General features: G+C 42.5%; 1 protein-coding gene across 2 annotated transcripts; it reads right to left on the bottom strand.

Annotated features, from left to right (window-relative positions):
* Window positions 1-5,581: 5,581 nt before the first annotated feature.
* LOC139410889 (indoleamine 2,3-dioxygenase 2-like) lies at window positions 5,582-15,841 on the bottom strand. Of its 2 annotated transcripts, none has more exons than XM_071156526.1 (10): window positions 15,698-15,841; window positions 15,084-15,179; window positions 14,579-14,698; window positions 9,504-9,622; window positions 9,376-9,390; window positions 9,093-9,192; window positions 8,715-8,832; window positions 8,566-8,617; window positions 7,764-7,912; window positions 5,582-7,480 (listed from the first exon to the last, which is right to left on the bottom strand). In XM_071156526.1, exons 1-10 carry the CDS (start codon window positions 15,788-15,790, stop codon window positions 7,116-7,118), a joined length of 1,227 nt encoding a protein of 408 aa, XP_071012627.1. In that variant the 5' UTR covers window positions 15,791-15,841; the 3' UTR covers window positions 5,582-7,115. The 2 variants fall into 2 exon arrangements, with proteins under 2 accessions (XP_071012627.1, XP_071012628.1); XM_071156527.1 differs by having other exon boundaries at window positions 15,084-15,175; window positions 15,698-15,813.
* Window positions 15,842-17,180: the final 1,339 nt, after the last annotated feature.

Consider the following 17,180-nt stretch of genomic DNA (forward strand, 5'->3'; position numbering starts at 1 on the left):
TATTATCTTTTTCCAGATCTAATGTGTTATATTCTCCTACATTAATTTAAAATTTTCACAAAATTCAAAGTGTTTAATTTCAAATGGTATCAAGAATATGCATGTCCTTGCTTCAGGTCCTGAGCTACAGGCAGTAGATTTGGGTATGTCATTTTAGGCTAAAATTGAAAAAAAGGGTCCAATCCTTTAGTTAAACACTGAATATTTACTCTGTAGCCCTTTCCTGCAGTCAATGACCTATTTGGCCTCATGGGTAGAATGTTATTAATATTTAATAAAGATATTTATTTATTTTTCTGATAAAATAATCAGTGTTTCTATGTCAAACAGTTTTGTTATATTTCAGTCTTCTGTGATGTACATACAGTATAATATTGGGATGATAACTCAACATTGAACATGTTTTATCTGACATGGTACAGGTGTCTTGTTTTTTTAAGCCCATAACCATGTGTGTGAGGTGTATTCTTTTGCTTCAAAGTAGATTTTTTTAAGACTTCCAAGAATCTCTCTGTGTGACCCTGACTTATCCCACTGCACAGTATGTTAAAAAGAGATCCTCCTTTTCTATGTCTCCTTTTAACCATATACCACATTTTTTTCTCAGGGAATATCATTTAGGTATCCAGTACATGATTTTAAAATATACTAAATACTGTACATGAAGAGTACACCGTGGGTGGCTAGCTGAAGAAATAACTTCAGCCTTGAACTAATATTTCAGTTGGATCTCTCATGCTCTCTTCTGCAAATAATTTGCTTAATTTTTTTTTTTACGATTTTGTAATATGCTTATATCACTGTAGTAAGTCACAATATTTGGTTTCCAAATTCAGGGACTTGTATATCGCATGGCATAATATTTGAGTTTTGAGTTTTATTTTGGTTGTGTTTGGCCTGAGTGGCGGACATGATTTGGCAGAACATGTTGTAATAACTCAGAGTTCTCTGTAAATATGTGTTTCCATGACCTTAGGAATTGTCCAGGAAGCCACTGAAGGAAGAGCAGAGACCTATTAGTACTACATACATCAAAGATAGCGGTGGTAGCACAATACATCCAACCACAGAGGAGCGACTTGAGCTACACTTGAGCTATGTTTGTTTACAAAGCTTGGCCTTGTCTAACCAATGTACCAAGTATCAAGCTACTATTATCACACTGTACTCATGAATGTGCTCTTTGAATGTGAGGATACTTATGGAGTTGGATAAGAGTGCATCAACAGATGTGGTCCTCTCCTCTGGGTCTCCAGGAGTACAGTGTACCCGAAGTGCACTTCTCTAACACCCTCGTGTCCTGGTTGTCCTGGTGTGTGCTGCCCCCCCTCATCCTGATCCTGCCGTGGCACGGCGGACTAGTCCCAATCCCCTGGGAGGAAGAGGAATGTTTTCCCAGGGAAGCTCCACTCCAAAGAACCCATCCCTTACATAAATAAAACATCACTATGGATTAATGAGGTTTATCCCACGCAGAAAAGCTAACTGTACAGTGTGTCCTACAGTACACAATGTTCTTGACTGTGTGTGCACCACCATGTGTCTTTTCTCTGTCTGGAGTTAGAATCTCTCCATCCCTCTACTGTCATAGGGTTTATTATCACACTTTTTGCCATTATCATGTATCATCAAGGTAATATATTACACTCCGCTACTTTTTCAGTTGATTGTAGATCCGTATAGTTTTTCCTATACAATATTACTTGCTGGAGGTTTAAGGAATTGATATGCGTAATGCAATGTTACTGTAGGATGCCTGATCAGAGCGATAAGCATTATGCTCTATGTGGCCAATTCCTACACATGCCCTTCTTATGCACTTCTCAGTGGTTGTCATGTAGACTTACCTATTAATATATTAATATATATTAATAGTATTAATACACCACCCAAAGTGTAATAACCTCAAAGGGACATTCCATGTCTGCATTTAGGTGCCCTGCTTTGCGAGGCATTGGAAATCCTTCTTGGTCTTGTGGTTGAATCTTTTTTTGAAACTCACTGCTCAACTGAGGGACCTTACAGATAATTGTATGTGTGGGGTACAGAGCTGAGGTAGTCGTTGAAAAATCCTGTTACACACTATTATTGCACACAGAGTGAGTCCACAGAGTGAACTTATTATGTGACTTGTTAAGCAAATGTTTACTCCTGAACCTATTATTAGGCTTGCCATAACAAAAGGGTAGCACACTTATTGACTTAAGACATTTTAGCTTTTCATTTTTATGAATTTGTGATAATTTGAAAATAAATCATTCGACTTTGACATTATGGGGTATTTTGTGTATTCCAGTGACGCAAAACCTACATTTAATCCATTTTAAATTCAGGCTGTACAACAAAATGTGGTAAAGTCAAGGTGTGTGAATAGTTTCTGAAGGCACTGTAACGTTTATGTGTGGTCTGAGTTCCATAATGATTCAAATAGACTACAAGTCCTAATGTTAGCCTAATATAATCGACTAAAGCTTGCGACCCTCAGGATCATCCACACAGACGTGACAGAGGAATGAAAAGTAAACAGAATGGAATGGAATGAGCCTAAATGTATGCTACAATTGGAAGAAAACTAACACTGAAGTGAGAGTTATAAATGTATGTGCCTATTACTGACAGTAATAGTAGCTAATATTTAACATGTTACAAATTGTAAAATAAAATAGAGAAAAGCCTGGGCATACAATTAAAACATACATCAACTCATACATCAACTCGGCAGGTTCAGCCCTATAACTTGTGTCTCATAATTTTGAGGGCACACAATAAAAATTCGGAATAACTGCACAGCTAATTATAGCCAACTTCCCTGTGGAAAAGGGGCCGTAATACCTGTCATGCTGATATGATTTTCAGTTTGTTTCCATATGACTGGTTTCACATTCACCTCCAGGGCTCATAAAAACAATTGTGTATTTACAATCCCCTCTTCCAAACGGATTACTCATTCACCTAGCTCTTATCAATAGCTCTTATATATTTATAAACTACAGTGCATGTAGAATGCTGTTATTTCTATCAGGAAAAATGAAGTAGATTATTTTTCCACATGGAACTGGTAAATTCGCTCGACCATATTCAAGGTTTCTCGCACATAAAGGTGGTGGAATTATGAGGGAATTAAGTCAAGGTTAGAGTGTGGCTGACCTTGACACACCTCTGCCACACCTTTATTTCTTAGATCTCCATCCTGGATGAATAGCATGCTATTCTCATTCATAATTAAGTTCAAGGTCAGAATACGCATAGAGAGAACAATGCGCAAAAAGGGAATTACGCTCCTTTTACGAACACTTAACTCGGGTCGGAATCAGCCCCAATATGCACAGGGACGTACACTATATACAGAAAAGTATGTGGACACCCCGTTGCTGACAGGTGTATAAAATCGAGTACACAGCCATGCAATCTCCAAAAACAAACATTGGCAGTAGAATGGCTTTTCTGAAGAACTCAGTGACTTTCAATGTGGCACCGTCATAGATTGTCACAAGTCAGTTCGTCAAATTTCTGACCTGCTAGAGATGCCCGTTCAACTGTAAGAGCTGTTATTGTGAAGTGGAAAGGTCTAGGAGCAACAACGGATCAGCCGCAAAGTGGTAAGCCACACAAGCTCACAGAACAGTATTTGGAAGCAATGTCAGCACAATAACTGTTTGTCGGGAGCTTCATGAAATGGGTTTCCATGGCCAAGCGGCCGCACATAAGCCTAAGATCACCATGCAAAATGCCAAGCGACGGCTGGAGTGGTGTAAAGCTCATCACCATTGGATTCTGGAGCAGTGGAAATGCATTCTCTGGAGTGATGAATCACGCTTCACCATCTGGCAGTCTGACGGACGAATCTGAAATTGGCGAATGTCAGGAGAACACTACCTGCCCCAATGCATTGCGCCAACTGCAAAGTTTGGTGGAGGAGGAATAATGGTCTAGGGAATTAAGGGAAATCTTAACACTACAGCATACAGTACAATACCATTCTAGATGATTCTGTACTTCCAACTTTGTGGCAACAGTTTGGGGAAGGCTCTTTCCTGTTTCAGCATGATAATGCCCCCGTGCACAAAGCGAGGTCCATACAAAAATGGTTTGTCGAGATCGGTGTGGAAGAACTTGACTGGCCGGCACAGAGTCCTGACCTCATCAGTGCCTGACCTCACTAAAGCTCTTGTGTCTGAATGAAAGCAAGTCCCCACAGCAATGTTCCAACATCTACTGGAAAGCCTTCCCAGAAGAGTGGAGGCTGTTATAGCAGCAAAGGGGGACTAACTCCATATTAATTTTGGGGTGAGATGATTTTGGAATGAGATGTTCAACGAGCAGGTGTCCACATACTTTTAGTCATATAGTGTATTTTTAAAGCCTTGTGTTAAAGGGCCACAGATCCAAACAGCTGTCACTCAACTGAAGCACAGGCTCAACAGGACTGCTCTTAGCTGGGTTTTGAACAGGCAGATGTGTGAACACAACCTAATGGTTCCTGAGTGTTTGCAAATTCATCACCCTCATACATAGTTGATCGGTGTTTATGTTCGATTACCTGCTGTGTAATCTATTCAGTTTCTACTTTAACTCTCAGTCATGCTCTCCATATCAAGCTATGTATCTTTTAGTGTATCTGCATGTACAGTACTCGTAGGCGTGTGGGGTCGGGGTGTGTGTCAGAGAGAGTGAGAGCGAGAGAAAGAGAGATTGATGGATAGATGGACATTCCCTCTCCATGCTGGAGAGCCCCCGAGAGCTTCCTGTAAGTTTGTTAAAAACACGGATGAGAAGCTGTTGATAACATGATTGTGTGGGCGCCATCAGGGAAGGTGACATTAGAGACAACCTTTAGTGGAAGAGGAAGTCAATCAGTGGAGCAGGAGGGAGGTGGACAGCCAGCAGTGGGACGTGTGGTGGTGCACAGGGGAATCTCTGGCTACAGGCCAGACACAGGAACATGCGGGTAGTCACGGGTGTTATGACTGTGTGTGTGTGTGTGTGTGTGTGTGTTTGACTGTGCACATGTGTGAGCACGTGTGGATGTGTATGTGTGAGTGTGTGTGACCCACTGGTTTAAAAAAACAAGTAAAGCAACACCTCACCTACTTGTTGTGTGTATGTACTGACATGTATGTGTACCTGATAGATCCACACACAAACTACATGTTAATGTTTTTAAATGTATGGAAATTGTGAAGTATTTTGCCTGTAATATATTGTTTGTTATATGTTGGGCCCCAGTAAGACTGTCGCCATTGGCGTTGGCTAATAGGGACCCTAATAAATCTAATCAAATCATTGCCACTGTTTCTGTTCCACACCTGGCCAGTGAGTCACTCACTAGTGGTGTAGGTGTGAGCCAGAATGCTCGTCACTCTGATCGTGGCTCTGTTAACCTTTAAGACAAAAGGCCCTGACGTGCTCAGGCTCCTACTAACCTTGTGAGGGGAGGCGCCTTGAATTACATTTATTCTTCTCTCTTCCAACGATGGCTCATTTTATAACAACTGGAAAAAATATCTTGAAAATCTTTCATCAACTCCAAAGGTGAATCATAAAAGCAGTTTTGTCTCCTTGTTTGTAATAAAACAGATTGTGAAATTCCAGGTTGTTTAATACAGTGCAATACAATCATTAACGGCAATATTACTAAATTTACATTATCTTATGGATGTTTGACAGCTGTAACAGGACCTTGCACCAACACTACAGAATGAGGACAGAGACCAATAAATCCCCCAGCTCTAGGTGGATTTCCATGGCCATAGATTAAGGTGGGGTTTCACCATGTAGTTTTTCCATTGTGTTCGCAAATGTTTTATAACAACATAGGCAATAAAATGGACTCACCTTGAATTAACAACATATGAAAGAATAAAGGGTGTGCGTATGTTTTTGTGTGTGTTTGTATATCACGTCCCCCGAAAAAGCTCCACTGAACCCTCGCCCAACAGGCCCGGACACATAATGAACAGATCCTTAGAGATGGCCAGTGTTTACTGAAGGGTTGTCAGGGACTCCTCCACGCTGAGGTAATAAGGAAGGGATTATTTGCTTTGGCTGCAGAAGAGGGCTCTAATCAGATCACTGCGACATGTGAGTGCAGTATTTTATTTTTCGCCACCCAATGCTCTCCCTCCCTTCTTATTCTCTACTCTACTCTCCTGTATGTCTGTCTGACCGTCCCTCCCTTCCTGTCATGTTTACTACTCAGTTTCTCCGATTGTAAAAGAGGTATGTGTGAGTAAGTAAAGGAGCTCTTTCCTTCTCTGTTTGCTTGTTTAGTGAACAAGAACTAGTATACAGCCCATAAAAACATGGCTTTTGGGACAGATGCCTGATATCATTTTCCCCTCAATGACAATCTCTTGTTTTTGCATGTCCTCCCTATTCAGTATGTGGGAGAAGAGAGGGTAGGTTAGATCAGTCATGTTTGTGGAATTGGATTTCCATGGCAGATTGACACACATCACCAGCTTTATCTGATGGTGCATGACAGTTATTGTAATGAAACGCCAATGGAGGCGAGCCAGGAAAGGTGAAGATAATGCCACGGCACACAGGCCATTCATGGCACAATCCAGCTCTTTATTTCTTTGGGTATTCCATGCTTTATCACTCCAGGAAGTGATAGCTGGGGCATGTGAGGGGTGTATGTGGGCAGGAGGAGCGCTGGTCTAGAGGAGTGAAGGAATATCTCTGGTAACTGATGGAGCTTCACTCCACTGCATTGTGTTCTGAAATAACTCCCTGATGGAGATAAGACACCTTTATATAGAGGACAGACAATGGCAGTTTATATCCACTGTGCTAAAAATGTTAGTGCCCTACTTGGAAATAAATTGTATACACAATGACTACAGACATTTTAAGAATAAGCCCGTTGTTCCTGAACACTTTATGTCTCATGGCATGTCTCTGATGGAATTTGGTGTGATGCTTTCGTCCATCCCATTATCGTCAAACAGAAGATGAAAACACAAGGCTATTTAATCAATTCTAGAATAATACTTAAACATACCAAAATGTAGAAAAAGTCAAGGCGTCTGACTCTCATGCAGGAATTGGGGATTGTGGTATGAGCACAGTCGGTCTGGACTAGTCATCCGATACATATTTTACATTCTATTTTAGATTAAAGACGTCCGTGTGCGGTCCCTTACAGTCTTTAGGAAGCTCATGATGCCCGAGCCGCCGGTGCCCTTCTCCTCCAGTGCCGTGGGCGCCCTGCTGACAGTCTCCTCCTGGGAAATGTTCCCCTGGTTTCGGAGCTGTCGGGCACGGGCAGCGGGCACAGTGATGAAGCGGCTGACCACGTTGATGTGGTAGCTGCGGAGGGCAAGCAGCTTGGTCACACAGAGCTGGAAGGCTGCGGTTAGCGGCTCACAGGCCTGCTGCTGGACAAAGCGTCGCAGGGAGGGCTGCAGAGAGATGTCCTGGATCAGACGCTTGTGGGAAGGGGGCATGTAGTTCCTCATACGGGTCAGAAAGGCACCTGTACATGTAGATAGCACATTCACCCTCACTGGAAATGACATCTTTAGGATACCTAAGTACAAAAGATATGTCTATGTAGAATAAAACATACGTCTATGTCTGTATAACACGGGACGTGTTACAACAACGTGTTACAACAACGTGTTACAACAACGTGTTACAACTCTTTGTGGTGAACATTTCCTTATTACACAAGAAAAGGCCTGTTAAAAAGTATCTCTGCATAACATTGATTGATTTTTGTGGGCTAATATTTTTTGTACGCACTGACTCTTTCTTACCACTCTTTGCTTCATGTTTGACACCCAGCAGCTCATCAAAGCAGTGCAGCAGACTGCTCTGGGCAGCACTCCCACCAGAATACTCCATAGGCTCTGCCTGGACGCCCTCATACACCAACCCAGCTGGCATGGAGGAGTTGTCTTTCCACCTGACCAACATACATACAGGTATATAATACAATGAGTATACAAAAACGTTAATAACACCTGTTCTTTCCATGACATAGACTGACCAGGTGAATTCAGGTGAAAGCTCTGATCCCTTATTGATGTCACATGTTAAGTCCACTTCAATCAGTGTAGATGAAGGGGAGGTGACAGGTTAAAGAAGGATATCTAAGCCTTGAGACAAATGAAACATGGATTGTGTATGTGTGACATTCAGAGGATGAATGGGCAAGACAAAACATGTAAGTGCCTTTGAACAGGGTATCGTAGTAGGTGCCAGGCACACTGGTTTGTGTCAAGAACTGAAATGCTGCTGGGTTTTTCACGCTCAACAGTTTCCCGTGTGTATCAAGAATGGTCCACCACCCAAAGCACATCCAACCAACTTGACACTACTATGGGAAGCATTGGAGTCAACATGCGCCAGCTTGAATGCTTTCGACACCTTGTAGAGTCCATGCCCAGACAAATCGAGACTGTTCTGAGGGAAACTCAATATTAGGAAGGTGTTCCTAATGTTTGGTATTCTCAGTATATAGTCATAAATTACATGTATATTATATGCGTCATTAACTTTTGTCAGACATAAAAACTCATTTTATATCGTCTAGGCCTAGGGGTATTCAGTACCTACCCAGACAGATAGATCCTCATAATGCCATAGAAGACTTCTGGTTTGACATACACTGGAACAACATAAGAGACATCTATATGCTGAGAATGCAGGTGAATTGGACTGAATGTCAATGCCGTAAAAAATCTCATCTGTTTCAGCTGTAGTACCATGCATCAGCTTAAGTGCATCTGTCATGCCCTGTATGGCCTGGCTGAATTCCTCTAGTGCTCTGGTTACAGTCTCAGCATCACCGCACTGGACCCCATTAATAACCAAAGGAATACTCTGAAACACAACAAAGCATCACAAATCAACATAACACTATGGATATTATCTGCTCAGTTATGTGAGCTACTGTAGTATTTTTTATTTGTGTGTCTTGTCTATTTTGTCTTTACTAGTACTACTTTACTTTACTAGTTACTAGTCACAACTAAAAGACTCTGACGGTTTCATGCCTTTCCTTCTCAGAATGTGCAATACATGTGTGACCAACTGGACATGTGATTATACAGCTCTTTGTGTGTTTCAGGAGAGGCCTCCACCTTAATGGCTGGCACTGCAGCCAGCTCCACTAGCAGAGTGACCATGAAGAACCCTCTCACACTGTCCCCACCAGGTAGCGTGACAAGCAGTTCCAAGTTCCTGGGAAAGCGATGAAAACAACAACTATCACCAAGGCCACAATGACAGCTGGTAAGAAGTCAAAGTTCCAGCAAACATTTTATGAGATTTACAAATTGTATTAGCTAACAAGCAAAGACTATTGGAATGTGTGGAATCTACAAAGACAGCTTGTTGGAATCAGTTATTCAAGGCGATACTTACTCCATGTCAAACAGTCTGGTATGGAAGATGAGGTGGTGACATGAAAAATAAACACATTTTCCTTAAATATCACTGACAGACAAAAATAGAATTGTGTAACAGGAGACTGTTGAGTATTCTAATCTTACCCCTGTGGATCCCTCTTCCTCCAGTTAGCCAGTACTGCGTCTGCATGGGTAAGGATGGGAGGAAGTCCTAGGCGCTGAGACACCTCACAGTATGGAATGGCCAGGTTGCGGGGAAGCATCTTATGGGAGATAAGAGTTCATATCAGAGGGACTTGCTGTTATATAACAGCTGATACTCAGTGTATTGCATGATGACTGGGGTTACGTTTACAGATAGCCAATGTACATACAGTAAGTCCCTAATGTGCATGGATCTAGTAATAATTTGTTGCTCTTCGTATCCCTGGTACCATCTCCAATTCGCACAGATCCACAGATGACGCAATCTCTGTTGCACTCCACACTGCCCTTTCCCATCTGTACAAAAGGAACACCTATGTGAGAATGCTGTTCATTGACTACAGCTCAGCATTCAACAACATAGTGCCCTCCAAGCTCATCACTAAGCTAAGGACCCTGGGACGGGATCCTAGACTTCCTCACAGACCACTTCCAGGTGGTGAGGGCAGGCAACAACAAATCTGCCACGCTAACCATTAACACGGGGGCCCCTCTGGGTGCGTGCTCAGTCCACTCCTGTTCTCCCTGTTCACCCACGTCTGTGTGCCCACGCACGACTCCAACATAATCATTAAGTTTGCCAACAACACAACGGTGGTTGTGTTGTGATTCCAAAAAGCTGATTCCACACACGACTCCAACACCATCATTAAGTTTGCCGATGACACAACAGTGGTAGGCCTGATCACCAACAACGATGAGACAGCCTATAGGGAGGAGGTCAGAGACCTGACCATGTGGTGCAAGGACAACAACCTCTCCCTCAACGTGATCAAGACAAAGGAGATGATTGTGGACTACAGGAAAATGAGGATCAAGCACGCACTCATTCTCATCGATGCGGTTGTAGTGGAGCAGGTTGAAAGCTTCAAGTTCCTTGGCGTCCACATCACCAACAAACTAACATGGTCCAAGCACACCAAGACAGTCATGAAGAGGGCATGACAAAACCTATTGCCCGTCCGGAGACTGAAAAGATTTGGCATGGGTCTTCAGATACTCAAAAGGTTTTACAGCTGCACAATCGAGAGCATCCTGATGGGTTGCATCACTGCCTGGTATGGCAACTGCTTGACATCCGACCGCAAAGCACTACAGAGGGTAGTGCGTACAGCCCAGTACATCACCGGGGCCAAGCTTCCTGCCATCCAGGACCTCTATACCAGGCGGTGTCAGAGGGAGGCCCTAAAAATTGTGAAAGACTCCAGCCACCCTTGTCATAGACTGTTCTCTCTGCTACTGCACGGCAAGCGGTACCGGAGTGCCAAGACTAGGTCCAAGAGGCTTCTAAACATCTTCTACCCCCAAGCCATAAGACTCCTGAACATCTAATCAAATGGCTACCCAGACTATTTGCATTGCCCCCCTTCTACACTGCTGCTACTCTCTGTTATTATCTATGCATAGTCACTTAAATAACTTTACCTACATGTACATATTACCTTAACACCGGTGCCCCCGCACATTGACTCTGTACCGGTACCCCCTGTATTTAGCCCTGCTATTGTTATTTACTGCCGCACTTTAATGATTTGTTATTCTTATCTCTTACTTTTTATTGGGGGGGAATACAATACCTGTTGTATTCAGCGCTTGTGACAAATACAATTTGATTTGATTTTATTTTGTTGGCCTGATCACTGACGACGATGAGACAGCCTATATGGAGGAGGTCAGAGACCTGGCAGTGTGGTCCCAGGACAACATCATCTCCCTCAATGTCAGCAAGATAAAGGAGCTTATCGAGGACTACAGGAAACGGAAGGCCGAACACGACCCTATTTACATCGACGGGGCTGTAGTAGAGCGGGTCGAGAGATTCAAGTTCCTCGGTGTCCACATCACTAAGGACCAATCATGGTCCAAATACACCAACACAGTCGTGAAGAGGGTATGACAACGCCTCTTCCCCCCTCAGGAGACTGAAAAGACTTGGCCTTGTTCCTCAGATCCTCAAAATGTTCTACAGCTGCACCATTGAGAGCATCTCGACTGGCTGCATCACCCCTTTGTATGGCAACTGCTTGGCATCTGACCGCAAGGCGCTACAGAGTGTAGTGCGTACGGCCCAGTACATCACTGGGGCCAAACTCCCTGCTATCCAGGACCTCTGTACCAGGCGGTACCGGAGTGCCAAGTCTGTAACCAAATGGCACCTGAACAGCTTCTACGTCTAGTGTCTACCCAGACTATTTACATTGACTCCCTTTGTTATTTATTCCTTTACCAATGGCACTGCCTTCCTTGCACATGCACACTCACTAGACTCTACCCACACACTACACACACCCTATACACACACACTCACTAGACTCTACCGAGACACTCACACACAATACGTACGCTCACACACACACAAAACGTTCTCACTAGACTCCACCCACACACTCACACACACTATACACACACACTCACTAGACTCTGCCCACACACTCTCTCTCTCTCTCTCACACACACACACACACACACACACACACACACACACACACACACACACACACACACACACACACACACACACACACACACACACACACACCCTAACTAGACTCCACCCACACACTCACACACACTATACCCACACACTCACTAGACTCTGCCCACACACTCTCTCTCACACACACACACACACACACACAGTCTACCCACACACACTACACATATACGCACTCACTAGAATACCCACACACTCACACATACAACACACACACACATACACATTCACTAGACTCTACCAACACCCTCACACATACTACACTGACACTCCAACTCACACACACACTACATACGCTCACACACATAAAACATACACACAAACGCATGCATATTGATGCCACACACACACACACACACACACACACACACACACACACACACACACACACACACACACACACACACACACACACACACACACACACTAGAAAGTGTAGACACACTTTCACATTTCACATGTGCTGCTGCTACTGTTTATTATACAGTGCATTCAGAAAGTATTCAGAAAGTATTCAGACCCATTTACCTTTTCCACATTTTGTTACTTTACAGCCTTATTCTGAAATTGATTCAATTGTACACCATAATGAAAAAGCAAAAACTATTTTTAGAAATTTTTGCAAATGTATATTTGAAAAAAGAATGGAAATATCACATTTACATAAATATTCAGACCCTTTCCTCATCACTTTGTTCAACCACATTTGGCAGTGATTACAGCCTCGAGTCTTCTTGGGTATGACGCTACAAGCTTGGCACATCTGTATTTGGGGAGTTTCTCCCATTATTCTCTGCAGATGCTATCAAGCTCTGTCAGGTTGGATGGGGAGCGTCGCTCCACAGCTATTTACAGGTCTTTCCAGAGATGTTTGATAGAATTCAAGTCCGGGATCTGGCTGGGTCACTCAATGACATTCAGAGACACCTTTGTTGTCTTGGCTGTGTGCTTAGGGTCGTTGTCCTGTTGGAAGGTAAACCTTCGCCCCAGTCTGAGGTGCTGAGCACTCTGGATCAGGTTTTCATCAAGGATCTCTCTGTACTTTGCTCCGTTCATCTTTCCTTTGAGCCTGACTAGTCTCACAGTCCCTGCCGCTGAAAAACATCCCCACAGCATGATGCTACCACCTTCATGCTTCACCGTAGGGATGGTGCCAGGTTTCCTCCAGATGTGCCCCTTGGCATTCAGGTCAAATAGTTACATTTTGGTTTGATCAGACCAGAGAATCTTGTTTCTCATGGTCAGAGTCCTTTAGGTGCCTTTTGGCCAACTCCAAGTGGGCTGTCAGGTGCCTTTTACTGAGGAGTGGCGTCCATCTGGCCAATCTACCATAAAGGCCCGATTGGTGGACTGTTGCATGAGATGGTTGTCCTTCTGGAAGGTTCTCCCATCTCCACAGTGGAACTCTGGAGCTCTGTCAGAGTGATCATTTGGGTTTTTGGTCACCTTCCTGACCAAGGCCCTTCTCCCCTGATTGCTCAGTTTGGCCCGGCGGCCAGCTCTGGGAAGAGTCTTTGTGATTCCAAACTTCTTCCATTTAAGAATGATGGAGGCCACTGTGTTCTTGGGGACCTTCAATGCTGCAGAAATGTTTTGGTATCCTTCCCCAGATCTGTGCCTCAACACAATCCTGTCTCGGAGCTCTAAAGACAATTCCTTCAACCTCATGGCTTGGTGTTTTCTCTGACATGCGCTGTCAACTGTGGGACCTTATATAAACAGGTGTGTGCCTTTCCAAATCTTTGAATTTACCACCAGTGAACTACAATCAAGTTGTAGAAACATCTCAAGGATGATCAATGGAAACAGGATGCACCTGAGCTCAATTTCAAGTCTCATAGCAAAGGGTCTGAATATTTATGTAAATAGGTATTTCTGTTTTTTATTTTTAATACATTTGCAAAAGTTTCTAAAAACCTGTTTTCGCTTTGTCATTATGTGGTATTGTGTGTAGATTGAGAATATTTTTTTAATGTAATCAATTTTAGAATAAGGCTGCAACGTAGCAAAAAGTGTAAGAAGGAAAGGGGTCTGAATACTTTCCGAATATACTGTATGTCCTGATTGCCTAGTCACTATGACCCTACCCACATGTACATACTGCATTACATCAACTACCTCATTCCCCTGCACATTGACTTGGTACTGGCACTCCTTGTTTATAGCCTCGATATTGTTATGTATTGTGTTACTATTTCCTTTTTTATTTAGCAAATATTTGTCTTACTTTTTAACTCTGCACTGTTGGGAATGGGCTCTTGAGTAAGCATTTCACTGTAGTCTACACCTGTTATATTTGGTGCATGTGACCTAGAAACATTTATTTTATTTGACGATTTGATCTCAAACTTGAAGGTGCCAAAGTGGCTGGATATTTTGACCTTTGATTTATAGTCAGAAAATATGATCAGCAATTTTTTCACCTGCTGTGATTTTAGAAGAAAATAATCTAACGGTTACATGTGTCTCTCTTCCCACTCCAGGTCCAGAATATTCCTAATAAGAAGGGTTGGTGAAAAACCTTGACTGTGTCATCCTCCCCCTCCTGCCACACGTAACCCATGGTCATCACACTCAGGGCCAAGTGGGCCAGACGCAGCTCTCTGTGGCTCTCCAGGAGTTGGGTGTTCAGCAGGGGCATCTGAGGGAGTAAGTATAAAAATGGAGCTGACACTACAGTCTATCACGTACAAATGTTAGTCATTATTAATACAATATGCTTGGAATATTACACATTACCCATTTACTTTGTTAGATATTTGAATGCTTCAGGCTATGTCACGAATCAATGAAATGAATGATCTTCATCATCAAACCAGATGTATCTTTTGTCATCATCTCTTCACACATGAAGTCACACATTGTTATTAACAGTGTGGAACTGTCACCAAAAGCTGTTGAACTTATAAATCTATTTAATTTCCCCTGTTTAATGTCTTCCAAACCAGGTGGTAGAATTCCATTCCCCCTATTTCACCCCTTGTTACTTACTGATCCGCTGAGTTTTACAGTATAGACAGCTTTACCTTGAGAATGTGGGAGCGCAGCATGTGAGAGTAAATGAGCTCTGTAACATGCTGGGCAATGTCCATCCAGGGCTGGTAGTATGGCGGCAACTCTGTCTTTAGGGTATTGAGTCATATTGAAAAGTGTCAAGGTATTGTCCTGGATTGGAATGCTCTCATCTGCACTCTAAATTCAAACGCCAATGCAGTCTAGAGCAGGGCTCTCCAACCCTGTTCCTGGAGAGCTACAGTCCTGTAGGTTTTCACTCCAACCCTAATCTAGCCAGCTGATTCTAATGATTACAGGAGCTGGTTGATGTAGTGAAAAACCTACAGATGGATAGCTCTCCAGGAACAGGGTTGGAGAGACAAAAAATACAAATACCAAACTACCTACACAAAAAAAACACAGCTTGATTTGGGGTCTCAGGAAAATGAATGTGTGAGGCTAAGAAAGTTATAACCTGCCAAACACATCAAAATTAATCAATGCTACTTACTTTACACTTACTTTCAATCAACAAACAACAACGAATGACTATAAGCAGGAGCAGCAGACCTAATGAGATTCAGCAAATACCAACTATTGACTGACACCAATTACAAATGCAATTGGTATCCATTGAAATACCTACCAGGGGTGCAGGGAGGATGAAGCCAAATTCCTCAGAGACATGGTAGGGGTCCAAAGAGAAAGGCTTCTGAGAGTCTGTGATAGTAGTGGCCATGGGGGCTGAAAGAGGGCAGTTTGAATGATCTGGTAAGTATGCAAAGTTAGAGCCCAGCCAGACCTCAAACTGTCTGGACCCCAGCACAGAGTTCACTTGTAAACCGTGTCAACAAAAATCTGCTTACACAACTTTTCTCTTTACCTGTAGTCACACTATTGCACAATGGTCTCATATCATTATGTGTTAGTAGTTCTAGGGTCGAGACATGCTTTTGGCCTTGTGATCTAGTTTGACCTGTACTGGTATCAATCTATAAACATGTCTATGCGAGAAATGTTATGTTCAATCAATATCGCATTCTGATTACCATTGATGTCAAAATAGTAGCTTACGTGAAGAAAATAGTAATGCAGCAGCCTCATCTAGTGGAATATATAACACATTACAATGGTTAGAATAACATGGTGGACACATTTCGGTACTTATTCACATATGTCAATTAACATATGCAATGTCATTGTCTCAAGCAATGTCTTGATTAGGGTTACTGTAGCCAAAAACACACATGTGTTTATGAAAGTCAATAACTAATTAGTCCTTCCCAAAGGGGGTTACTGTTAACAATAGCTGTTTACTGTAAGATGAGAGAGTGTGCACCGATATGGGTGCGATGCAGCCTCTGGTTCATTATTGTTATCTAAAAACATTGTGTCTGGGCAATTTTTCAATCTATAGAAAATACATTACTAACTGTCATTACACAATTATACCACTTTGGTGTATCCAGTAGGCCTACTCTGGATTTTCTTTCCACACAAGGACATTTAACACTGTGGAAAATTACTGCTCTGGGTAAGTTTATAGAAACTTTCAACTCTAAAGGTAAAATGTAATTTAATCTTCCTGTTCTCTCAACAAAGTTAAAATATACCAAAACATGTGACTTTGTGTGTGTGTGTGTGTGAGAGAGAGAGAGAGAGAGAGAGAGAGAGAGAGAGAGAGAGAGAGAGAGGGGGGGGGGGGCAGGCAAAAAAGGAAAGGGGGGGGTGGAATATTGAAAGTGGAAGGATGAGTGACCATTCTTTCTTAAACAAACTAAGGTGCAGTGTTTGGCCAGCCCACAAGAGAACAGGTAAGGAATTTAAAATAATTTTCAAACAGTATTTATGATGCCTGTGGGTGTTTAAAATGTTTTAACGTGTGTAAAATCTTGTTAATAAAGGCTATGCTTTGAGTTAGGTTAGAACTTTGCCAAATGAGATCAATCCATGAGACATGGTTAAATTGACCTATAGTCATGCAAATATTTTATTTATATTTGGAAGGTTTTATGTTTTGTGAACGGAATACTTGAGAGGGGAAAAACAACCCCATTGAGTGATCATAAAATCTTATTACAATTTCAGGACCAAGACCATATTGACTCACAGTGCCACATCATGGCAGT

The sequence above is a fragment of the Oncorhynchus clarkii genome, chromosome 6 (genome assembly GCF_045791955.1).
Source record: "Oncorhynchus clarkii lewisi isolate Uvic-CL-2024 chromosome 6, UVic_Ocla_1.0, whole genome shotgun sequence".
Lineage (NCBI taxonomy): Eukaryota > Metazoa > Chordata > Actinopteri > Salmoniformes > Salmonidae > Oncorhynchus > Oncorhynchus clarkii.